Source organism: Equus caballus, chromosome 5 (genome assembly GCF_041296265.1).
Source record: "Equus caballus isolate H_3958 breed thoroughbred chromosome 5, TB-T2T, whole genome shotgun sequence".
Classification (NCBI taxonomy): Eukaryota; Metazoa; Chordata; class Mammalia; order Perissodactyla; family Equidae; genus Equus; species Equus caballus.
This window is the reverse complement of record NC_091688.1, coordinates 1,125,086-1,150,875: the sequence shown is the minus strand read 5'-3', so window position 1 is coordinate 1,150,875 and position 25,790 is coordinate 1,125,086. Positions and strand designations below refer to the sequence as shown.

Sequence of the window (25,790 nt, the reverse complement as noted above, 5' to 3'; positions counted from 1 at the left end):
GCCACGCTGTGGTGGTGTCCCACAGAAAAAAATAGAGGAGGACTGGCACAGATGTTAGCTCAGGGCTAATAGTCCTCAAAAAAAAAAAAAAAAAAAAAAAAGAGGAGGATTGGCAACGGATAAGATAAAGTAAAAATTAAATTAATTAACACATGCCAATGATTTAATTTAACTTGTCAATTAATGAGGGAACTAGTAAGATGTTATAACTGCTCAAAGGAGAATCCAAAGAGTAAACAGGCACAAGCCATCAGGAATACTGCAGTTAATCTACTTCATAGACGCAAAGCTGGTCAATATCCACAGGGCAATAAGCAATTGCATCTCCACTGGATGCAACTTGCATTTCTATGGGCAAAATCATCTGCATTATTGTCAGCTTTCTACAAATTACCGAGTTGCAAAACAGCTCAAAGACAATGTAAGGCAAAGAAAATTCAAAGGGAAACTAGACAGGACACCCAATAATAATCTTTTCTGACCATTTCAAAGTCTTTCACAACTTCTCCTAACATTATGATCATCCTCCTTTCATGACAAAGCAGAAAAGACAGAGAGGAGCACAGAAAACGGGAAGGGCAAGTGCTCTAGCGCCAACCCCATGAGCGCTGAGGACATCTGCGACAGGGATGTCATGCCTGCAATGAAACTAGAAAAATAAGAATGAGGTAAGTTTCTCCACAGAGCCATATAATTTCAAAGGACTGTCCTTTATTGGAGATTATATCCTTCCTACATTTGTGGCATTAGAATGTCCTTTCTTTTATGAAGGGATGGTGGTAATATATGGTAGTAGTTGACTTCTTTTTTAACGTACTTGTTTGATGAAATAAAGGCTGGCAACCTTATGTAAGTCCCCATCTTTTATATATATACACATACACACACACACACACATATATGACTTTTGTTGTTGTGTTTTGTTATTTTTAGTTTTATTCATCTGTGATAGACAAAAGTCTAGAAACACTGATCTTGTCCACAATTCTGGCATCTTGTGCTGTAAGTTATAGTTAAGAGATGAGCCCTGAGCAATACTTCTAGGTCCTCATGCCTGTCAGTTCCCCTTGCCCTCGTGGAGGATGGGAAGTTGACTCGGACAGGAGGGCATCCAGACAATGGGGCTGAGCAGAGAAGGGAGAAGAAGATGAGGACTTATGGACTGACTCCTGCGGATGCCAGAGGGCGGCTGGGATGGAGTAGAGCCAGGAAAGCGTCTTCTCTGGTCCTGGCCCCAGATTCATTGTGTGCATTGTGCTGCATGGCTTGTCAGCAGCCCTAACTACACCACCCTCCCTGTCTGTAGCAGAGAAGTTTCTGAAGCTCAGTGAAACCTGGCCAGTGCTGGCAGTGGGGCCCGAACCACCTCCCTTCCTGAGAGCCTGCCCTAGGGCCCAGGGAGGTGGGATGCAGGCAGAGCCAGAAAGGAGGTGTTACAGACTTCAGAAGCCAAAGCTCGACTGGAGGTGGGGACCGGAGCGGAGAACCCCAGCGTGCTAGATGTTCGCTTTGCAGCCTTTCAACTCCTCCACATCAGAGCCTGTGTGGCAAAGCCCTGCTGCCCCCCACATTCAGCGTCCCCGGCTGGCTCCAAGTGGGAACCCAGCCGAGCCACTGCTTTTAAAGGCACAGGCTGCCCAACCAGAGAGCAAGAGGCCCCACAGGCCCCTCCGCAAAGAACAGGGAGAGCATGCACACTGGGGTCGGGGTTTCCTTCTAAAGAAGTTGGACATCTCGTCCCGGCCCCAAAGGGGAAGGTGATTGAGTCCAATGGAGGATTCTCTGGGTACCGGCGTTCCATGTGTTAAGTACTGCTATCCTGACCACCTGCTTTCTGCTGGATTAACCAGAGAGAAAGAGAACAGGGGAAGGAGATAGCTCCTGATGGTTTTTAAAGAAAAGTGCATTTAGCTCATAGTGTAGCTGAAGAGCTGGTGTAAAATTGGTTGTTTAGCTCTGAAGCTGGTGTCAGGGACCCTCCGGCTGAGAGAGAAAAAAAGCAGCTTGAATTCGTAAACTGTCAGTACTGTGAGCCAAGGCAGAGGGCATTCAGGGAGCAGGGACTCAAGCAGCTTCTTTTCCCCATTCCTGCACGTCAGCAGGAATGACAGGACTGAGCTAGAAACCACCACCAAGGGCCTGAGCCGGTAGCACTATAGGCGTTGGCCAGGCTCTAGAAGTTTCATGTTCCCAGCTCTGCCTTCAAGGAATCACAGCCCCAGAATTCCAGAATCTCAGATCCAGAAGGGGCAGGAGGTTACATGGGAATCCTGGCTTTGGCTCCCCTGCCGGATGGTCCCCAGGCCTCGGTGGAGCCCAGTGCCCAGGGCATGCGCACTGCTCCTCTGCCCAGCCTGCCCTGCTTTGCCAGCTCAGAGTAAATTCCTTCTCGCGTGCGCCAAAACCTGCGTCCTTCCATAACCCAGCATGGAGTGCATATGCTGTGGCACCTTAGATGGGAATGGCCCCTTAGAGACCATCTGACTCACAGGTCACAGACTACCCAAAAGCTCCTACAGGCATTTTTTTCTTGGCCTACCTAACATTTAAAACTATCACTTTTTGATTCAATATTTAAAATAGAGAGATTTCCTATAACAATCTGGACTTGTGGATTCTCTTGAAATCTTAGAAAAGCTGGCAACAATGACCCATGTTGCCACCTGAACACGCCTGGTTGGAGTCGGACACGGCTGCCCTTTTTCTGGGCCGGGCTCTCCAACTGACTCGAGCCGCAGTGCTCCCCACATCCTCGCGAGCCAGCCGCCCTCCTTGCCCGCGAGAACAGACTGGTCGCTAAAGGTGTGAATCTGTGAGGCCAGGCAGTGCCCACGCTCCGGGTTCAGCAGCGACCATATGCGAAGACCCTCCTTGGCAGTGTTCATCCCGTGCCTTTACCATGGGGCCTCCTCCCCTCCAGAGCAAGGCTCACGCCCGGGTATTTCCTTCCTCTTGTCCTACTCCTATCTCCACCTTGTGACCTTCATTGATGTAAAAATAACCAAATCAGCAAAGCAGTTTTGCTTAATATTCCTGTTCCTGTGCCCATGCATTTAAGTCAGTGGTTCCAACAAGCAGCAGGATCCACTCTACCCTACCTTCTGGGGTTTTTAGAAAATTTTGGTGTTATCATAACAACTGGGACAATCAGTCCTTGGGGACAAGAGAAGCTAAATATCCTGCGATGCAAGGGACAGTCCCATTTAAAACGAGCAAACAAAAACCCTTGTTCCATTCAAAATGCTGCTTAACCCCCATGGAGTAACACTGACTGAAGTGGGACACTGGCTAATTTTTTCCTGTATTTTTATTTAACTTCTCTGGGCCTCTGTAAAATGGGGATACCATATTTCATTTGTGTAACACTACATTTCTTCCATGGGGTTATTGTGAAGATTACATGAGATCAAACAAAACAGACACGGGACACATACTATGCACACAATAAGTGGTAGCGATGATGGCTCTTTAGAAAATGGAATGGTGGGACAAAAACTAGTGTGTCTGCCCATAGATCTGAATTCTAGTCCTACAAGCATAGCAAGTCTGCTGTTAACCATGTGACCTTGATCATGTCATTTCTCCTCTCCGAACAATGACGGCTTGTACAAGGTTTCTGGAGTCCTGTCCGTCCCAAATATTCTGTGACTCTGTGTTCCCAACAAGTTGCATGACTTACCCTTTTGATTTGCTTTCAAAACCAAGATGCATGACTTATCCTTCTTGATTTTCTCGTCTGGGCTGGCACTCCCAGGTACAGTGCTGAAGGCTGACCTGAGGCTGTGTTTCCTCCCCCATCAGATTAAAGAACGAAGGAGACAGTAAAGAACAGCATGTACAGGACAGACAGACACCGGGTATCATTGCTCCCCTGACGTCTGTGATGTTCGGAGGGAGCTGTGGCGGCTGGCGGCCTTAACATTTCCTCAGATGGAGAAAGAGCTTGCTCCATAGAATGTGGCCCCTTGTGATGGGTACCTGTCAATCACCAGACTCTAAACACAAAAGGATTCAGGGAACAGCTTCTGAGGCTCAGCACTCAGGCTCAGAAATACATCCCCCCTCCCATGCCCTGCCTGCTGGAAGGAAGGCGAGAGGGGAGGCTGTGCATCAAAGGGAAAAACAGCAGTTCAGTTCATTTGAATAAACCAGGAAGAAAGGAACTGCAATAGGCTATTACGGAGAGAATAATTTGTAACTAGTTACAGACAGTCTGAAGAGATGGGGAATGGATGGTAGAAACAGACAAAATCAGAAACGGAAATCTAATTCTCCTGGTGGCTGGTGTGAAGCTCGAATACCATTTTCTCTAAACTTCTTACTCCAGATTTCCGTCCCGGATTCCAGAGGATCTTACCAATGCTTCCTCCAAGCAGCAGGAGCAAGAATATTTAAAGGAAGACTGAACCCAGGGGTGTATCCTGAGGCAGTGTCAACAATGTTGTTTTAAGGGCAAAGGGACCTTCCTCTGAGAGGCTACAGGTTACTGGCGCCCTCTGGAGGAAGATAAAGGTTACACCTGCTGGTTAGAGGCCAGACATCTGACTGGTCCCTTGTGTTTGAGGGAGCTGCAACCCCAGCTCTGACGCAAGAAGAGCAGGAGGAAATACCAGGTGCTGAGCACCTCGTGTGTGTTACCGCATTTGTCCCTCACTCTCTGTTTTACAGATCAAGGAGCTGAAGCTTAGAGACGCTAAGTGAACTGCCTAAAGTCACTCAGCAAGTAGTTAACTGGCAATCCCAATTCATTGCCAAGGATTCCAGAAATACTGAGGGTCACAGTGTCTTACATACACACACACACACACACACACACACACAAAGGAAAAAAGAAGAAGGCAGATAGAATTATCTTCAAATGTGTCCCATATTTGGGGAGTAGCTTAACCCAGTTTTGAGCAGTGTACTTTGCTGGAGCTTGAATTAAGATATCCCAATTTAGGGCACAAGAAGTTTCAAGCGTCTTTAACTTGACTCAAATGCATGGGTTATTTCCCGCTAGTGATTCTTTTAAAGGTTGATGATGAAGGGGAAAGAGCCCCAGAGTGAGAGGAGGCCAGACGGGGTTACCCAGACCACGTGTTGATCAGCCAAGCAATGCTTGATGCCACTTCCCCTCTTTGTAAAAGAAGGGTGTTGAAAAAAGTGATCTTTAAGGACATGTGAACCTAAAAGATATTTCTTTGCACTCCTTGCCGTACACCTGAAATGAGTGCTCACTCCTCAATCCCTTCTTTTCTCCATCCCTGAAAGGTCTTTGGCATAGATGTGTGGCAGAAACATTTGAGTATCTGCCTAATGAAAATCTGTGAGTCCAGTAGAACAAAACAAAAAGTCATTCTCTGCTCCAGGATGCTTTCCTGATCCTGTCCCTAGCAATCCCCCACTGCTCCTCTCCCTCCTAAACTGTCCCTCGTGGCCTGAGGCTACCTGCAGCAGTAGTTCTGAGCGTGGCTCCTAGACCAGCAACACCAGCATCACCCAGGAATCCGACAGAAACGCAGGTGCCTGGGCCCCGCCCAGACGGCCTGGATGGGACCTCAGAGGCAGGCCCAGCAACCTGCCCTCAAAGTCCTCCAGGTGATTGCTCAGGCTTGAGAGCTACTAAACAGGGTTCTTAACCTAGGCCCACAGATGGGTGTAGGGGTCTAAAAGTTTCTTGGGTTGCATGTAAAATTTTACATGTGTATATACCCTTTCTCTTGAGACAGGATCCAGAGCAGCTACCTCTTGACCCCAAACAAGTTATGAACTACTTACTACTCTATAATTCTGTTTCATGGCAACCATCCCCCTGGCTGCATCCACAAACTCTTCTCTTTCCTCCACTTCTTTGCTTTAAAAGATACCTGGCTTTCCCCCAAAGAATCTTGGCGGTCATTTGCCCACAGCTCATTTGCCGTCAGTACAGAAGATGGGGCCACCCCTGTACCACACCCAGGCCAAAATCCCTCTGCACATGAGTCTCTGCCGTTCTGAGACTGAGACCTAGACTCCTCTTTACTGCTTCTTGTGTCATCTGCTGACCTTCCACTTTCCCTCATTTATTCTCGAGTTTGGGTTCTACAGTCCTGCCATCACCCTGGGTGATATTAACGTCACATAAATGACCCATCTGACACCACAGCCTCACCAGACCTTGACCACCTCAACATCAAATAATTTTACCTCCATGACACTTCAACCACTCTATGCCATGCCTGGGACTTGCCCTCGCCTGGATTGCTCTACCTCTGTACCAGTCAGCTTAGACTAAGTTGCAGTGTAGCAACCAACTTCCAAATCTCGGTGGCTTCCAATAAAATGTCTGTTCCTCTGCCCAGTGCAGGACAGACATAGCTCTGCTCCCTGTCCTCATCAATCTTGGAGGCAGGCTGAAGGAGCAGCCCCATTTTGGGGTGCACTAGCCTCATGCAGAAGGAAAGGAGCACAGACTACCCCCTGCAAATGTCCTTACACCTCTGCTCAGAAGTAGCACACTTCATTTCCCTCACATTTCATTGACAAGCCTGTTGCCAGCGGGGCAGGAAGCACCATCCTCTTCAAGGCCTGGTACAGAGAAGTGGCAGACATTTTGACAATAACACAATCTACCACAATCTTTGACATCTTTTACTAGAATATCAGTCTCTCTCAGAACAGTGTCCCGTGCTTTCTGCTCTTAGTCTACTCCCACCATGCTACTCTTTCAATTTCATTGAGGCTTTCCATTTCCCATCAGCCCCCTCCCGGAAGTAACGATAGGTAACATTTTTGGCCACATAGTAGGTGCTGACTTGACATCTAGTACCCCATGAGGACTAGAGAAGTTACATCACCTGTCTCCACGTCCTTCTTGTCCTCCAGGTTAGAACTATCCCTTCAACTATTAGGGAAAGAGGAGAACCAGGTAGGACTGAGAGCTCAGATTGGGGACATGAATGTAGTAACAGCAACCTGCAAGTTGTGGGATTCTTCTCCCGGAGCCCTCAGCCACTGGGCATAGTGGCTCTCGATCAGGGCAATTCTTTCCTTAAGTGACATTTGCCAGTGTGTGGAGACAATGTGTCATAATGGCGGCTGGGGTGGGAGGTCCTACTGGTATCCAGTGAGCAGAGGCCAGGGATGCTGTTAAGTGTCCTACACTGCACGGGATGCCCCTCGCCCCAACAAAGAGTTTCCCAACTCAAAATGTCAACAGTGCTGAGGTTGAGAAACCCTGGTCTAGAGATGGCATGGTCCCGGGCAACCGTCTTGCCGAAGTTGTCCTATCTGCCCTCCAGTTCTGCCGAGAACCCACTTCAGACTTCTCCCCTCTCTTCAAACTCATCCCAACCTCCTCTCTTACTGTACTCAACTGTCCCACGCTTCAGCTACACTGAACCTCTCAGTCTTCCCAGATGCCACGGTCTCCTCTTCTAACTCTTACCCTTCCTTTAGCGTTCAGCCTCTTGTCTCTCCCAGGAGGCTGTCCCCAAACTCATGACTGAAGCAGGCCCCTCTGTGTAATTCTCATAGCAGCATGCATTCTCCCAATATCACATTTACTACATGAATCTTCTATGTTTAACTAGTTAGCTTCCCTAAGCCCTGAGAGAGGTGGCCATGTTCATCATCTTCACACTGTATCCCCAGCACCTGGAAAGTACAAGATGCACAACAAGTACTTAATATTCACAGCCCATTTCTCTCCTGAGCTCCATTTCCATTTGGGTCATCTCATTTGCACAAAGTTAACACATCCAAAACTAAACTCACCATTTTTCCTTCCCTCACCACCACCAAAACCTACACTTTCACCCATATTCTTTATCTCAATGAATGGCACCAGCACCCACTAATTGCCCAAGCCATCCTTGACTCCTCCCTTTCCCTCACATCCACATTCATTCATTCCTGAAGTCTATCGCTTCCACCCTGGTTTCTCTCAAACCCACAGACTTCTTCTGGGCTATTGTCTCAGACACGATCATTTTAAGCTCTGACTGGCAATTCTTAGTTACCTTGGACGGGTTGTTTAATTTCTCTAGGCCTTGAATGCCTCATGGGATAACAGATGCCGGTCAGCGCTTAGTAAGTGTTCGTAAATGTCATCTACAACTCTTCCTTCCAGGCCCACTGCCATTACCTCAGGAGCACCATCATTTGCAGACCGGACTGCTGCCATAGCCTAACTGTTCTCCCCGCTGCTGCTCTAGCCAGCACTCCAGCCTATTCTCAACCATGCAGCCAGAACGGCTTTCAAAAATGCAAATGAGATCATGTCACACTCCTGCTTAAAATCCTTTAAGGGCTCTCCACTGCCTTCAGGATGAGGTCCAGGTATCAGCTTAGCCTATCACACCTTCATCAGCAGCCCCTTCCACACTCAGCCCCATCTCGTCACTTCTCAGTCACATCCTGTGCTCCAATTATGTGGAACAACTTCACGTTCCCCAAACAAGCCAATCTCTCCCTTTCGGTTCTTTTGCTAACTCCTCATGTAGAAACTGTCTTATGTCCCTAATTCCATTGCTAAACCACAGGCAACTTGAGGGAGCTCCCTTGTTCACTGTGGAATGCCCAGTACCAAGCAGACCCTGGCCCATATTCACACTTAGTATTTATTGAACAGATTTAACTCTATCCTTCATTTTGAAGAGGAAAGCAAGCAAAAGGAAAACATTAATCAAATATGTACATAGCAAGATCATCCCTGATTAACCTGTAATGAGCTTAAGTCTTCCTAATAGCACTAATTCTTTTTATACCTTTACAGATTGGATTTGTGTACACTCTAGCAACAAGCACTGATGAGGCACCTGCTAACAACAGTTCAGCTCAGGTAACAGTTCAGCCTCAAGACTACATTCAACACAGATGGTCAGTCTACAGCACCAGGACTCAAGGTGAGTAGGATGCAAAAACGCAGAAAACACAACACATTATGCAGTCGGACTCATTGAAAAGTACCTTAAAGAGCTCACAAAATGTGGAAAAGGTTGTGTGGACACTGAAGCCGGTCTCATCCTTGTCTCTAATGCCCCTCTTTTTTTGGTTGTCATTTTTAAAATGCTGTCCCTGGGATTTCTAGCATCATCCCCACCCCACCCCAGGGCCTCCACATGCAGGTGAACCCTCCATGTGTCTAGGTGACATCATTTGTATGGTAGCCTATGAAGAGTGCCCCCAAAAGTTGTGCAGTATGCACCAATCTGCACCAACTATCTCCTGGCCCTCAGCTCAGGACGACTGACCAGACATTTCACTCACCTCAATGGAGTTAGCTGTAGGGAAGGACCTTTTCAAAAGCACGTGGGCTAGCAGCTCTTGGTGAGCAGGTTCTCTTCTCTGCTATCCCTCCGAAGAAGAGAACCTGAGGGCCATGGGCCAGTGGCTTCAATGATGCTCCTGAAACTGAATGTAAGTGTTGTACTCCTTTATAAGAAGAGATTTCCTAAGTTTCATTAGCTTTTCAAGGAGGGCTATAATCCCCAAAAGTTTAAGGACCACTGCTAGAGACCACAGCAGATGCTCAGCAGGTAAGTGACAAACATGTATTTGTGACAGACCCTAGAACCTCTCACACTGGAGCCCTGCACCTGGACTGCCTTGTAACCTCAACGGGGAGGCCAATCCTCCATCTCGCCACACGAAATCTCTTCAGTAGCAATGAGGGTGGGCAAGTTGACACAGTCCTGGGCTCAGAAGACTTCAGGACAGACCTGTGCCTAGAGAGAGGACTTGCTCCAAATCACTCTAGACACGCAGGTAATATATGTTCTCTAATTCTCACTCTAGTAGGAGAAACTCCACAACTCACTGCCTAACCAGCTCAATGTTCAAAAATACTCTGTAAAATTTTGAGGTTTCCTTCAGGATTGGGAACCTAAAAATTAAATACAATTATTCTAATAGGTAATGGGGAAAATATCAAATGTTGCTGTTGATTTTAAGTCCAATAACTTCTATTGCAAAAGCTATTCTTTGTCCCTAAATCAGACCAAAGATAGTATATAAAAACAGAAAATGAGGTTTTGTTGTATACAAACAAAATTACTTGTTTTCCCAATAATGACACCACAAAAAGGCAAAATGAAAACGTTTAATACACAAAAAAAAGCACAAAAGAATCAACAGGTATTAAAAGCATTACATAGTGCAAATACCAAAAAGATACAGAGCTGTTAACTTAGTGGCGTTTATAAAGACTAAGCAAGAACACATGAAAATGTCTCCTTTCCTTATTTAGTGAGCTGGCCACTATTCAAAAAGTTATTTTAAATTGCCTTTTTCTTCCCACTTTATGAAGCCATATTTGCTACTCCTGATCAGAGATATGCTACAGATGTTTTCTGTATACTGACAGTGCATTTTATGCCACCTATTCAAGTGCATGTAGAAGGAGAATTTTTGTATGTCGAGACCATAGCAAGACAGTTATCCCTGCTATCCAAATTTACACACTCTTATCTCAGAACCTAGAGACAGAAGTCTTCTCTAGTGAAGGCCTCATAGCAAGGAAAGGCGATTCGAGCTACAGGTGTGGGTGAAAGGAAGCGAGGCAGGCTCTGCCGGGCAGGCAGAGAGGAAGCTTGTGCTCAGCTTCTAGGGTTCGAGGGATTCTGTATGCACCCCAGAGCTTGGTCAACCATGGCTATAATAACTTCTAACATCTTCTTCAAGGCAAGTATAGGTTTTTACCTCACTCCCCCATGCTTAACCCCCACCACAAACTATGAGGTAGAAAGGGTAAAATGTGCACGCATTTTACAGGTGAGAAAAATTGAGGCTTAAGAAGGTCAAGACTGGGTTCAAGATGGTAGAATAATCTTACTCCTTCTCTCTATCCAAGAGGAACTTAGTGCCTAGCTATAGACTAAGGAGAGAGTCCTATTCAGAGGCTGCTTAAGACTTCTACCTTGCCAAGTGCTGAGGAGGCCAGAAACATTTCATTTGCCTTTAAAATATTTTCTATTACCTTTAAAAGGAGGAAAGAAAAAAACCAAAGGAAAACCGTGTCTCTTATTAAAAAGGAAGTGAAAACATGAGGCAAACTATAGGAAAAAAGAAGAACCCTCCTGTAGGAAGAGGGAAGGCTGCTCTCAACGTCTTAGTGCTGAGACGACAGGGAAGCCAATCCCCCGTTCCTCCATCATACACACAAAGGAAGCCCCAACTACAAGTTGTTTGTTATTAGACAGTAGCTCTGATGTCACAGCTTCCCTTCCTTATGCTACAATCCACCACCTAACTCTGCAACAGAAACATTCCCCAGGACCGCCTGGAAAAGAGAAATCTTATCTGAAGATACCGTAGTTACCACCATCCAAGGGGTGACATAGAACGCCTTTGGTATAAAAGCAATATCCAGAAGTAGATAAAACTTGGAACTCTGAGGCAAAAAGAACAACAGTAAGGGAGAGAGGAAGGGGAAATGTTTGCCATTAAGGTACTTACTGTTAAAAAACCAACGCCTTGGGATGAGAAACTAGATGCTCTGATAAACTCTCAGTGTTACAATGTAAGTCAATTTCCAATAAAGCATTTGCCAAATTACAGCAACTGTTCTGAGAAAAGAATTGCTCTGATAGCACTATTTGGCCCTTCTTAGGATCCTTGACCCATTCTACCCCAAGAAATGAGGGAGTCAATTAGCTGTGCTGTGTTCCCAGAAGACACTAAACAAGGATCCTGGATGAAGGAAACGATCTGCAGGAGAAGCAGCAACTTTGATTTCAGACAAGCTACCAGAAACAGTAACCATCTCTTTCTGTAGATACACTTCTTTCTTTCTGACATTTCAGTCAAAGGCTCTTGACAGAGGTACAGTAAACCCACGTGTAGGTTTATTATAATATTTCTTTAACAATGCCACATTCACCAACAATAGCATTTCTTGGGATTGCACGTTCATCGCATCAAAAGATCTCAAAATGCTTATGGGAATCCTCATATGGGAGAAAAGAGATCTGGTGGCTCCTATAAAGGAAGAATATAGCAATGACAAACAGGGAAAGCTCTGTCATCAGAAAGGATGTCTCTCAAAGCAATCTGCAAAAAGTGTCCCCAAATTAGGTCTGGGGAGCCACCTGGACCTCAGATATTCCACATTTCCAGTTTAGCTTTAGGGTCCTCAATATTGCTCCCCATACACTAAACTGCAACTCTGCTAATCACAAATCTGGGAAATTCCAGCAAAGAAACCTCGGCATACCCTATGGCAGTGCAAAACTCCAGACATTTGTAAACACTGTACATTTTACTTTTGGCACAGGGGAAAGTTTGCAGGTTCCTTTATCTTTGAAGTGCAGGTTCCAAACAGCGCTAGTTCCTAATCTATAGCCATTTTCAGCAAAGGCAATAACAGTCCATCAAGTGTCTGTGCACACATGTACATCCATGAATGAGAGAACTATTAAAATGAATTCTTCTTTAGGACCTGGGTCTGAACAATTTAAGCAGATACATGGCTAAACAGAAAACAACAGATTCACAGTATCTAAAGCCATATACTTTCAGAATTTCACATAACTCCCTGTGGGAAAAAAACCAAATAGCTGGTGTAGGGGAGGAAGACATTTCCTCTACCCGCTCTGGGTTTTTCTGGCCGGAGAATGAATTAAATTCACATGAGACAGAGTAAGAGGAGAAAATTAAACAAAGCTTTATAACAGGTATACACGGGAGAGGCTCAGGCAACCTGAGCAACTCGCCAAAATAGATGAAGCCCCCACCTTAAATATCATCTTCAGCTAAAGACAAAGGAGGGTGTTGGGGGTGGGGGGACTCAGTTTACAGGAGATTACCAGACAAGTACAGTAAACAAGGGTGAAGTTATTATGCAGATTTAAGTCCTTGCCTTCCACAGTGATAAGAGGGTCTAGAGATAAGGTCATCCCCCTTCTTCCTGGTGCAGAGAAGGAGACACCTTTACAGACTGAGATTTCCTTTACAATGTAAATGTCTCTTAACAAAGGGTAAGTAAACTCTGCTTTTCAGAGTTTCTTTGCTGTCTGCAGTTTTTAAAAGTAACCAGCCCAAAATAATCCTCATGCCAAAGAGTATCTTGGGGTGGCAAATGCCAGTCCCCTACACTGGTTAACAAGTTTCTGCCTTTCTAAAGAGAACCAAGAGGTAACACTACAATAGCTTTCTAGAACCAAAGAGCTAATATTCACCAACTTCTCCATAATGACTTATCAAAGGAGCTAACATTGCATTGAACTGACATTAAAAAGTTACAAACGAGCCTGATCTTTAAAAATAAATTTTTACAAAGAAAACAACATCCCACAAAGCATTATATACACATCTAAATATACATAAATTATTATTAAACACAACTGCATGTTTCAAATACTTGACAGTGATCCAACCTTCCATTAGAAGACTTCATGGCAGGGGCTGGATCTGTGGCCGAGGGGTTAAATTCGCTCACTCTGCTTCAGCGGCCCAGGGTTTCACCAGTTCAAATCCTGGGCACAGACAGGGCACCACTCATCAAGCCATCAGGTGGCGTCCCACATGCCACAACCAGAAGGACCCACAACTAAAAATACACAACTATGCACCGGGGCCTTTGGGGAGAAAAAGGAAAAATAAAATCTTTAAAAAAAAAAAAAAAAAGATTTCACAGCAGTCTGGAGGCTGGCCTGGCTGGACACCAGTCCACTGTCCAAGCCTAGACCGGGGAACCACGATATTCTACAGATGGACTGCAGAGAAACGGTACTATCAGTTTAAAGGCTTGGTCTAAGATTTTAAAAGTCTGATTTAAGTATGAAAATACGTATTTATGTGCTGTGCAAGTAGAGGGAGTTAATAGCAAGAGACAAGAGACATTTTTAGCTGTAATCTAGAAATTCACTGTTTTTCTAAGGACTTGTCATTTCTGCTCTGAACCTTCTGTCCAGGATAACATGATCATAAATATTAATTTAAATAACTAAAGTAAGACATTTGATTCTAATGTGGGATGATTTCATTTAATCACAAGTCTACGGTGTGATGCAACAGAAACAATAAACTCCATGGACAGCTACTTTAACAGCTCCTTTCCTCAGGATCAAGATTTCATACAATAGCTAAGATACGCAAACAACTTAAGTGTTATCAAAGGATGAAGGGCTAAAGAAAATATGGTACATATACAATGATATTGTATTGTATACAATCTTATCACTTGTGAGATATGGATACACCTCGAGGGCATTATGCTAAGTGAGTAAGTCAGAAACACCTCCCTTATATGTGTAATCTAAAAACAAAAAACACCAAGCTCAGAGATACAGAGAACAAACAGGTGGTTGCCAGAGGCAAGGGGTAGGGGGAGGTGAAATGGGTGAAGAGGGTCAAAAGATACAAACTTCTAGTTATAAAATAAATAAGTCCTGGGGATGTAATGTACGGCATAGACAATGTTGCCATTTGTGATGATATGGATACACCTTGAGGGCATTATGTAAGTCAGTCAGAAACACCTCCCTTACATGTGTAATCTAAAAATGAAAAACACCAAGCTCAGAGATACAGAGAACAAATAGGTGGTTGCCAGAGGCAAGGGATAGGGGGAGGTGAAATGGGTGAAGGGGGTCAAAAGATACAAACTTCCAGTTATAAAATAAATAAGTCCTGGGGATGAAATGTACAGGCGTGGTGACTATAATTAATAACACTGCATTGTATATTTGAAAGTTTCTACGAGAACAGACATTAAAAGTTCTCATCACAAGAAAAAAAATTCTGGAGCTACGTATGGTGACGGATGTGAACCTGACTTATTGTAATTATTTCTCAGTGGATACAAATACTGAATCACTGCGTGCTACACCTGGAACTAACACAATGTTGTGTGTCAATTATACCTCAAAAACCAAAAAGATTTCAAGTGAAGCATGGCTTACCTATAACTAGGAAGACCATATAATTTAAGGTACAAATGAAGACATCTGAGAGTGCATGGGGGAGACTAGGTAAACTGGAAGGGATGCTGAAAAGGAAGAGCAAACTAGCACTGTCCCCAGAAACCCAGAGCACATGGCAGTCTTAAGCACAATAAATGGTAGTGTCTGGAAGCCAAGGGTTTCTTTATCTCAGAGCAGTACTATGAAGACCTCACATACAAACTATGTCTTCCTTTAGTGGCAGTGAGTAAAACACATCCGTACCGCAGCGGCATTGAAAAAAGAGCAAAAGTGAAAATAGACGGAGAAGATGGTTTAAAGTTTCCTGCAGGTAAAGATGAGATTCAGCTCAAAGCTGCAGCTTTTTTCTAAGCAAAGTACTTAGTGCTAATGAAAAACCCAGGGGAGCAAAGGGGAAAAAGAGGAAAGCTCAGTAGCATGAGAGGACTCTGTGCTAGGCAAGGATATGCCAAAATTAGCATTAAATATTATAAACACAAATAAAATTTAAAAATTTTTTCTTAATTTTCTAAAAAAACCCACACCTTTACATAAGAGGAATCATAAGGTACAAGCGCAGATGTCCAACTCTCCCTGCCCCCACCCCTTAAGTTATCGCTTGCAAAAAGCATCTGACTGGCAAAAATAAAACAAAATTGAGGGCTATCAAGCTGTTATGAAGAGTGTAGCACTAAGGGGAAATACGGAGGAAAGTAATTTAACTCTCTGAAGTTTCAGAGCATTTACCACAGTCTAACAAAACACTGAACTCAAAAGACTGGTTCTACTTACTGAGGGAAAGGAGCCCTTGTCCTTGATGCCCGGAGAGAACCAGAGATATGAGCTTTATTTCCCAAGAAGGAACAATGCTGCAGAAAATGGTTCAAGTTCCTTGCCCCTGTTACCTGCCCTCCTAGTGGCAGAAATAAGTTATCCGATTATATAAGAAGGCCTGACACTTGCTGGGCCTCTTCTCTTGGGGGAGAAAGAAAGAGTCAAAGTTAACTGTTCTCTCTAAAGTCCTATTCTGGCTCCAAGACATACACTGCAATATTTTAAGGTTATGAGTTGTCCAAGATTCAAGAAGCACCAGCATTTAAATACTTACAAGTAATGAGAAGGAAGCAAGTACAGTTTAAAGACTGACTGACAAGAGACTGGGACTCTAGTACTAGCTCTATCACTAGCTGTGACTTAGGGGCCACTTTACCTCACGTGCAAAATAAAAGGGGTTGACTATATGAGTGCAGTCTAGTTTTAAAATTCTCTAACAAATCTTCCCCTCTAGAAATTAAATACGAAGCTAAGGGATCTTGTTCTACTTTCTGTACCTGAAAAAACCCTTCCTTCTAGGGCAGGGATTCCAAAAGTGTGGTCAGCGTCTAGAAATTCGTTAAAATGAAAATCCCTGGCCAGACCTTGGGGATCAAAGTCTGTGTGTGTTGGGGGGCGGGGGAAGGTGTGAGTTAGGAGTTTTAACAAGCAATCCAGGAAACTATTATGATCTTTAAATTTGATAATTCTAGGGCCTTGGTCTTCAAAATGACACAGGATATCAATTTAAAGATCTTTAATTTCCATACGTAATGTCCTAAGATTTATGTGCTCAGATGAGCCCTCTTCAGATCGACCATTTCTGTATTTCCTTTTCATAACAGCCATACTCCCTATTTTCAAAAGAAAGGCTGCCTCTCACCCATCTAGAATCTTTCTATGAGGCACTGCCTCAGAGTGTAAAAAATCTCTAGAGGCATCAAATGAAAGGATAAAACCCCCAGAGGACTCTCAAGAGTGAGGACAGAGTAAAGCAAAGAGCGCTTTGGTTAAAAATTCTGTGCCTTATCTTTCTTTCTTAGAACTGCAATTCACAAGGCTGTGCCAGAGACATATGTTAATACATTTATTTGAATCAAAAATAAATTCAAATATTTTCTGACTGAAAGTGAAGTCTAATTTGGCTGATTAATTTTATAATAAGAATAGGCTTTGCCAATTTATGCCAGGACTTTTTTCTATAAATTTAATCAGCTAAATCTACAGCTCCCAGGCTTTGATAAAAATATCTTTAAAGCACATATAGAATACACTGGATAGTATATCCTAAGTACTTAAATTTGTTTAAAAAATCTAGATGCTAAATTAAACCTGTGCAAAAGGAAAAGTAATCTAGGGTGAGAGCCATGAAACAGTGGAGGGCACAGGAAAAATTGTGCAGTAACAGAGACGCTCTGTAGCTTATTTTGGGTGGTTATTTAGATGTCTACAACCAGCAGAAAGGAACACTTGACTGTTTGCTAATATACCTCAATTTTTTACATGTGCAAAAGATTACATATACTTTCTCAAAATTCTTTTAGGGATATGTTCACAAAAATGTTTGATGTAATTTTTCTAGGCACACATGCAAGAAATCTCATTTTTCAAGACTTCTCTTTTGGCTTCTCTGAATCATGCAGCCTGATCGCAACATCAAGTGATCTACATACTATGTAGCTTGACTAATCAAATTAAGGTTTTTCATTGGTAGCTTTTATATTTTTCTAATAGCAACCTTGCATTTTGATGCCTAAGAACATTCCCTAATAGAAAAGAAGAGTAGGGAATAAAATTAACTAAAGAAATGATTACTCTTTAAGTAACCTGGTAAATCGATGAATCAATTTTTGTTTGTACTGGTAGCTTCTCCCTCCTAGGATCCTCAACTTTGACGGAGAATGAAGTGATTAACATATCTTTTCATATTGTTAATGGAGCCCCCAAACTGATAACCTAGTTCTAAAGAACTCCTTCTCAAATTCCATGTAGGTTTAGAAGCAAATATGTCCTGGAACACAGATGTTTAGATGAATAAATCAACAGAAGCAACGGGTCGCACTCAGTAGAGATGGTCAATACTGACGTTTTGAGATATCGTCTGGCCTTATTAATATTTATCTACAATTCATTGATTCAGCTATGCTATAAAAACCTTGATAACCAACTGAATCTCTTTCTTGCAAATAGGGCACGAAGCCCCAGCCTTCTTTAATCTTCTGGCACAGTGAAAACAAGTAACAAGATGACCTGTCCTCCCATGAATAATGTTCCCATCTCGTGGTCTTTTCTCACATAGGCTACATGGCTTCAGGAGATTCTGGCAATCCTCCATGTTTTCTGTATCTGTTCTCTGTTCAAAAAGGTTATCTGATTGTTCTCCCATGCTTGATATGGTCTCTTGGCTTTCAGAACTGTGAGCCAAATCCAAGAATTCCACTGAATTGCAGGGATCAAAAAGTTTGGGGTTTTCTTCCTTTATATATACATCTTTAGGTCTAACAACTGGAGCTGAAATGGTTCTTCGGCAATCAGGGACATCAATTCCTTCATTTTCCTTCTTTTCGGGTATGGCAGTGATATCAGATGTGGAAAGAGAATGGGTTAACTTAGAACAATCTGAATACCAATCCTTCCTCAAGGCCCAGCAACGAAAACAGTACCTCTTGCTTGGAGAGTTAAATTTCTTGCACTCAGTACACTGCCACTCATCCTACAAAGACAAATGCAGCCAATTAATACTCAGTGGTGACATTATGCTGAGAAAAAGGGAGGGTAGGCCTAATTCTCATCATTGCACTAAAGTAGTGAGAGTCCAGACATTCTACAGCAGTGGTCTAACCCAGAATGTGAACAAATTCTACAGCTATGTGTAAGAAACTCTTGAGAAGTTTTACACTGATAGTGACACAACTGCCATTTCAAGCCAAAATTTGATATAGCTCTCTTTAAGAAAATTAATTATTTTGGCTTTCTATTTACTCTAAGTAAAATTTACATTGTTTGTTTTTCCCCATTGCCCTCTTTTTAGACCATTTCTCTTTGTAAAACTTACTCTTATATTGAGCAAGAGGCTAAAGAACAAAGAAGAGAGAACACTCTGTCATTCTTTGCTACTAATCAACAAATGTTATAGAATTTAGCAAAAAGGAAGCTAAAATTAAAATGAGATTTGAAAACTACTATATTTACTTATGCTCTCTCGCTGCTCTCAGGATCACAGGTAGCTAACTGTATGCCTAAATCATAGCCTCTGAAAAATGAATGTTCTTGTCCTTGAATGCCAAGTAATTTTTTTCCTACTTCTCCATATTCAAATTAGGAGATACTAGAGCTCAATGAATTTTAAACGCCTTGCTTAATTCAAAGGTGGCTACCCGGAACAAGTCAAGTGTATTTAATGTGGATAACCGCCTGGCTTTGAAAGATCAATGATGTGGCACAGGCCGACTTGACTACTTTCAAAACAAAGGCCAAGCACTTCAAGTTCAGAAGTCATAACTCAATTGCCTAGACCAAGAGGCAGGGACACAACTCTTTGTTAAACTGGGATGTTCTCCAGAAAGTCTCAAGACATTCTTGCCAGTTTAAGATCCTCAGATCTCATCTGAAATGCTACACATATACTCAAAGGAACTTCATAAAGATTTGGAATGAGTAACTGATGATGCATCACAGTCTAATTGGCATCACTTGTTCCTTTTTAGTAGTACCTAAAATAACTGGGCTTATTAAATTCAATGGCATCTTTGATTTCATGAAATACAGTCTATTTTCTTAATAGATTTTCTGGTCCAAAGTAGCCACAGAAGTCTGATTAAGATGCAAACACTTAACTCTGCTATTTGTATTAGAGTCAAGAACACTTAATGGACCAATATATTCCACTTGATAACTTAGCTATGCACAGACAGATAATTTGCAATGAATTACTGTAATGGTCAACAGCAGTGGGGTGGGAGTGGGGCGGGGGGGAGATCAACACCAGAGACAACCTAAAATTTTTCTATGCCCAAGCAGCAAAATGTAAAAGCCCCTCCTGCTCCTTCTCCCATCACCATTCTTCCCACAGTGAGTTAGCTGAGGGAAGCAGTAAAAGGAAAACTGGGAACTAACATGAAAAGAGAAGCAAAGTATATATCTGAGTCTAGATCTGAGTTGTCAATTGGTGACAAATCCATAGCTATTACCCAATAGCTTAATAGTAAATCTTCATTTATTAGCCCTATGTTAATATAACCTGTGTGGAAATTAAGCCATTTTTCCATTTGTTTCTTTTAAGAAAGCACTGAAAATATTTTTGTACTTGACAAAGAATTTTAGATAGTTTATATGTCTGTCTTCGGGATTACAGAGAGGTTTTCATGGGAAAAGTAGTGCAGGACTACTCTGAATAGCTCCATGTATCCACTGCCTCATGTCCAAAGAGTTTTGATAGCAGGGAGAAAGGAACACAGAGAGGCATTTACATCATCCCTTTTCAAAGCAGGGAGAAAAGAAGATCAACTCATCCCCTTCTCTTCTCAAATTCCAATAAAAAAACCTCTAACAAGATAGAAAGAGGGGGTGGCCCCGTGGCCAAGTGGTTAAGTTCACACACACTGCTTCAGCAGCCCAGGGTTTCGCAGGTTTGGATCCTGGGGGTGGACCTAGCACCGCTCATCAGGCCATGCTGAGGCGGCGTCCCACAGAGCACAATCAGAGGGACCTACAACTAGAATATACAACTGTGTACCGGGGGACTTTGGGGAAAAGGGGAAGAAGAAAAAAACCAGAAGATTGGCAACAGATGTTAGCTCAGGTGCCAATCTTTAAAAAAAAAAAAAAAAGATAAAGAAACCCACATCTCTTAACACCTAGGAAAGGTAGAAAGAAATGAGGAGAAAATGGCATTCTTCAACACAAGTGAACTGCTGGAATATTAACACCTGAAGACATAGGTGGTAGGAAACAGCTCTTTAGTTTACTGGAGAGTCATACCTCAGAGGTAACTTCTACATCAGTGTCATCACTTAAGGACTTCGAGTCCTCCAGGTCATCATTTTTCCCCACTTCAATCACCTGTGAAGGCAAAGATATCTCATGAGTAAGGTTTACCTATTTTAGATGAAGTTATTACCTGAGAATGAAAAGACAGAAGAGCTTCAATTTAAAACTCACATTCTGCCTCCATCATTAGCACTTAAAAAGAAGATAGCTTAAATATGAGAGCAAAACATGATTTTGGCCACACCTAGCCAGGATTTTAGCAGAAGGGAGAGGATGCCCAAATTTATGACTTTGAAGAAAATAATCAATATCGAAGTAGAAAAGCTAAAAATTACTCAAAGTGGAAATTTTTTTCTTGGGAATCTAGGTAGGCATTCACAAGAATAAATAAGGATTACGTGAGAAAATCAAAGTGAAAAGCTCTGTATAAAATAAGGAACTGAGATGTGAAAAATGAAAACAAAGTATTTTAAAATTTTACTTTTCATATTCAAGAGTAAAACTACTTATATGATACTCTGGCTGTCATATAAAAACATGCCCTTGGACCAGGAAACAAAAAGTCGGAACTATCTTCCAAATTTTAAAATTTAGAATTTAAAATTCTAAAAATTAAAATACCCTAGATTTGTAATCTAGTAAATGGAATAAAACTAATTATGATACAATTATGAACCTCTGTGTAGAAATTCTCTCACATAAGTTCAAGTATTTTAAGTCCCATGTCTCTCTACAGAAGTTTCCAAATGTCACCTCTGTCTTCATTTTAGCTGCTTACATTCCCTTCTAATGCTACCCAGATAATTAGTCTAACAGAACCCAAGCACCTACCATAAACATATCAGGATAACCTTCAGGAACCCAAATTACTAAGAAAATCCCTTAAATTAAAGAGGTGACCCAGTTTCGGTCTGTTTTTGCTACATTCATTCAGTGGATGCTTCTGAGAGTCTTCCTCATTTGGGGCACTGGATCGGCTGCCCAGTTTCTCCTGAGAGTCTTCCTCATCTGGGGCACTGGGTCGGCTGCCCGGTTTCTCCTGAGAGTCTTCCTCATCTGGGCACTGGGTCGGCTGCCCGGTTTCTCCTGAGAGTCTTCCTCATCTGGGGCACTGGGTCGGCTGCCCGGTTTCTCCTGAGAGTCTTCCTCATCTGGGGCACTGGGTCGGCTGCCCGGTTTCTCCTGAGAGTCTTCCTCATTTGGGGCACTGGATCGGCTGCCCAGTTTCTCCTGAGAGTCTTCCTCATCTGGGCACTGGGTCGGCTGCCCAGTTTCTCCTGAGAGTCTTCCTCATCTGGGGCACTGGATCGGCTGCCCGGTTTCTCCTGAGAGTCTTCCTCATCTGGGGCACTGGGTCGGCTGCCCGGTTTCTCCTGAGAGTCTTCCTCATCTGGGCACTGGGTCGGCTGCCCGGTTTCTCCTGAGAGTCTTCCTCATCTGGGCACTGGGTCGGCTGCCCGGTTTCTCCTGAGAGTCTTCCTCATCTGGGCACTGGGTCGGCTGCCCGGTTTCTCCTGAGAGTCTTCCTCATCTGGGCACTGGGTCGGCTGCCCGGTTTCTTCTGAGAGTCTTCCTCATCTGGGCACTGGGTCGGCTGCCCGGTTTCTCCTGAGAGTCTTCCTCATCTGGGCACTGGATCGGCTGCCCAGTTTCTCCTGAGAGTCTTCCTCATCTGGGCACTGGGTCGGCTGCCCGGTTTCTCCTGAGAGTGGAGCATGTGCTTGTATGCTGCCTCATCTTGGTGCACTCACACCATGCGTACTCAGAGTTCTAACTCCCTTCTTTCCCCTATATAAACTCTAAAATACATAGGAAGAATTCATCTGTCTATTTCTATTTAGATAGAAAATGGTTATGGAAGCTTTTGAGATGTCCAAGAAATAAGGATTTTTTTCCTACAGGCTGTTGTGGCCATTTAGAACTTTGCCTTGTTAGCAAACCAAGGTCTCCAGAAGAAAAAACTCCCCAATGGGAGACTACATGAGCAGAAAGAGTAGCAATTGCTTCTAACGAAGTAGGAGCTTTACCCATAAAGTCCTATCCTACTTTTCAGGTAGCCTTGATTAACTTAATGTAAATCTTAAAATTAGATACAGGAAAATAGTAAAAAAGTAAAAAGGGGGGATTATACGAGCCATTTGTTGTACAAAGAGGTATAGGTCAGGTCATCAGATTTGAAAAGATTATACTAGGTGCACATAAATACAATCAATGTGAAATTTTTCCACAACATACCTTTTTGTCTCGCACTTTCCCTACTTCTTCACTTGTTTGTTCGGTATCGGCAGCTTCAACTTTTATTCCAACACCAAACTGCTCTGACACTGACTCATTCAAAAACCACAAGTCATCCGTGGTGTCTGAAACAACAGCAGTACCTATATCCTAACAGAACAATACAAACGTGAGTTTCTGTAGTCAGAGGCTTATCAGAGATGTTAAACCAACATAAATGAACCCAAAACTCCATGTCCTCACCTACCTCTAAAGAACACCTACCCTTTCTTCAACAGACATCTATTCATTCAACAGATATCTACTTGCCACCTAGTATGTATAAGCTAAAGGATGGATAAGGGCGGCTGGCAAGGAATTTTCTATTTTAATAGCAAATCAGGTACGACACCTGAGAAATAATACTGAAGAGCTTAAAAGGTAAAGACTCATAGTTGCTCAACTAAATAGAACCCATTCCCTACATTCCTTTCCACAGGTGGCATTTTAAGGAGCAGTCTATTAACTGTGACATATTCTTTCCTTTAACGGTCAATGATGTTAACTGAAGAAATACAGTCATGCACCACATAACAATGTTTTGGTCAACGATGGACTGCGTATGGGACAGAGATCCCATAAGAGTAGTACCATACAGCCTAGGTGTGCAGTAGGTTATACCACCTAAGTTTGATTAAGTACACTCTATCACGTGTAAATGAAATTGCCTAAAGACACATTTCTCAGAATGTACCCCCGTCGTTAAGTAACGCACAACTGTACTGATGGTAACTCAAATCTTTTGTCCTCCTTCTGAATTCTTAAACAACTTTAAACTTACTTTCTGCATTCATTTACGGAGATTTTATGACATGCTTTTCTATAATATTCATAAGAGACAACTTATTATTTTGCCACCATTATATGCCCATTCACTTACTGAACAAACATTCACGGTATGCCTAATATGTGTAAGATACTGTTCTAGGTTTTAGGCAATAGAGTGGTGAATAACACAAAAGCCTGGATTTACGTTTGAGGGGTAAACAGACAAGAGACACATAAACAAAATACAATAACAGCTTTACAAAGTGAGAAGTACAATGGAGAATATAAAATAAGATAAAGGAACAGAATGATGATGGCTTGAATTAAGGTAGGACAGTGGAAGCAGTAAAAAGTGGTTAGTCAGGTTTCGGATATGATTGGATAAAGAGATGATAACCTGAATGTGGCATATGACAGAGAAAGAAGCAAACGGTATCTCATGATATTTGGCTGGAATAACTGGGTAGAAGGTAGACTTCTGAGAAAGGAAAGGCCAGAAAGAAGTGTTTGGTTAAAAAAAAAGAAAAACAGGGGCTGGCCCCGTGGCCGAGTGGTTAAGTTCGTGCGCTCCGCTGCAGGCGGCCCAGTGTTTCGTCGGTTTGAATCCTGGGCACGGACATGGCACTGCTCGTCAGACCACGCTGAGGCAGCGTCCCACATGCCACAACTAGAGGAACCCACAACGAAGAATACACAACTATGTACCGGGGGGCTTTGGGGAGAAAAAGGAAAAAATAAAATCTTAAAAAAAAAAAAAAAAGAAAAACATATATATATATATATATATATATATCGAGAGAGAGAGAGAGATAAAGATATAAGATATATATATATATAATATATCTCTCTCTCTCAAGAGTTCTGTTTTGAACATGAAAAACATCAAATCATCTAAGTGGAGGTGTTGAATAGGCAGCTGGATATGGAAGCTGGGCATTTAGGAGAAAGGTCAGGACTGAAGACATGGATTTGGGCACTATATGCATACAGATGGTACTTAAAGTCACAGAACAGAATGAGGATTCTTAAAGAATGTAATGTGTGGTCAAGAGTAACCAAGAATGTTACTCTTTCCAAAAAAAAAGAAAAGCTCCCCTTTAAATGTGAAATTTACCTGATTTGTCTGTAAATCAGTTGAGCCATTACTTCTAGGGGTATAGTTGTTTCTTAAGTTTCCTAAAAACCACCAAGGCAGGCCGGCCACATCCCACTCCTCAAACCCAAGGTCCAGCCTAGACGTCTCATCTGGAGTTAAATTTTCTATCAAGTCTTCATCTGCGAAGTCAAATGAAAAGGATGACAACTATGGACACAACACTTAAGAATCAAGACTCTACAATACGTACAATCTCTTTATAAAACAGGTAAAAAGAAATCTTAATCCGAGTCAAGAACAAATCAGAAATCAAATATCTGTGTCAGCTGCAGAGCCCAATCTCCTCCCCTGTTTAGGCTTCATTAGCAAATAATGACACTAGAGATAAATCATCATTTATCAAGAAACTTAAACTCTGGGCCGGCCTGGTAGCACAGCGGTTAAGTTCGCACGTTGCGATTCTCGGTGGCCCAGGGTTCACCAGTTCGGATCCTGGGTATAGACATGGCACTGCTTGGCAAGCATGCTGTGGTAGGCATCCCACATGTAAAGTAGAGGAAGACGGGCATGGATGTTAGCTCAGGGCCAGTCTTCCTCAGCAAAAAGAGAAGCATTGTCAGAAGAGAAGAAAAAGAACACTGTAAGCCAAAGATTGGATTATTGTTCTTATTACCATAAAAGAGTGAAACTCATTAAAAAAGAAAAAGGAAAAAAAAGGAGGATTGACGGTAGTTACCTCAGGGCAAATCTTCCTCAAAAAACAGAAAGAAAGAAATTTAAACTCTGAAAGCATCCAAACAATGACACTGTTCTAAAAGGATTTCTAGTCATTTTATTGGCATTTACTGGCAATTTAAACATTCCCATCACTGTAGTAACTAAAGAATGACTTGGTCCTTGACAAAGGCTTAGATCCGCTGGACTGCAAATGGTGATGGCATACTGACCCAACCCTTGAGATAGAAGCAAGGCAGTAGTACATCATG

The 25,790-nt window shown here is 42.7% G+C and overlaps 1 protein-coding gene across 21 annotated transcripts in view; it reads right to left on the bottom strand.

The window, feature by feature from the left end:
* Positions 1–3,289: 3,289 nt before the first annotated feature.
* MDM4 (MDM4 regulator of p53) overlaps positions 3,290–25,790 on the bottom strand; it is a 51,338-nt gene continuing 28,837 nt past the window's right edge. For 8 of the 21 annotated variants that reach the window (XM_001489035.5, XM_023640360.2, XM_023640362.2 and 5 more), the window contains 4 exons: positions 24,823–24,983; positions 22,902–23,051; positions 20,658–20,738; positions 10,046–18,390 (listed from right to left, as the gene is read on the bottom strand). In XM_001489035.5, the coding sequence (XP_001489085.3) occupies positions 17,818–18,390; positions 20,658–20,738; positions 22,902–23,051; positions 24,823–24,983 (965 nt within the window). In that variant the 3' untranslated portion in view covers positions 10,046–17,817. Of the gene's footprint in view, positions 3,996–9,231; positions 9,376–10,045; positions 18,391–20,657; positions 20,739–22,901; positions 23,052–24,822; positions 24,984–25,790 lie in introns of those variants that run through there. The other 13 variants (XR_011438422.1, XR_011438425.1, XM_070266489.1 and 10 more) reach the window with 5 other exon arrangements.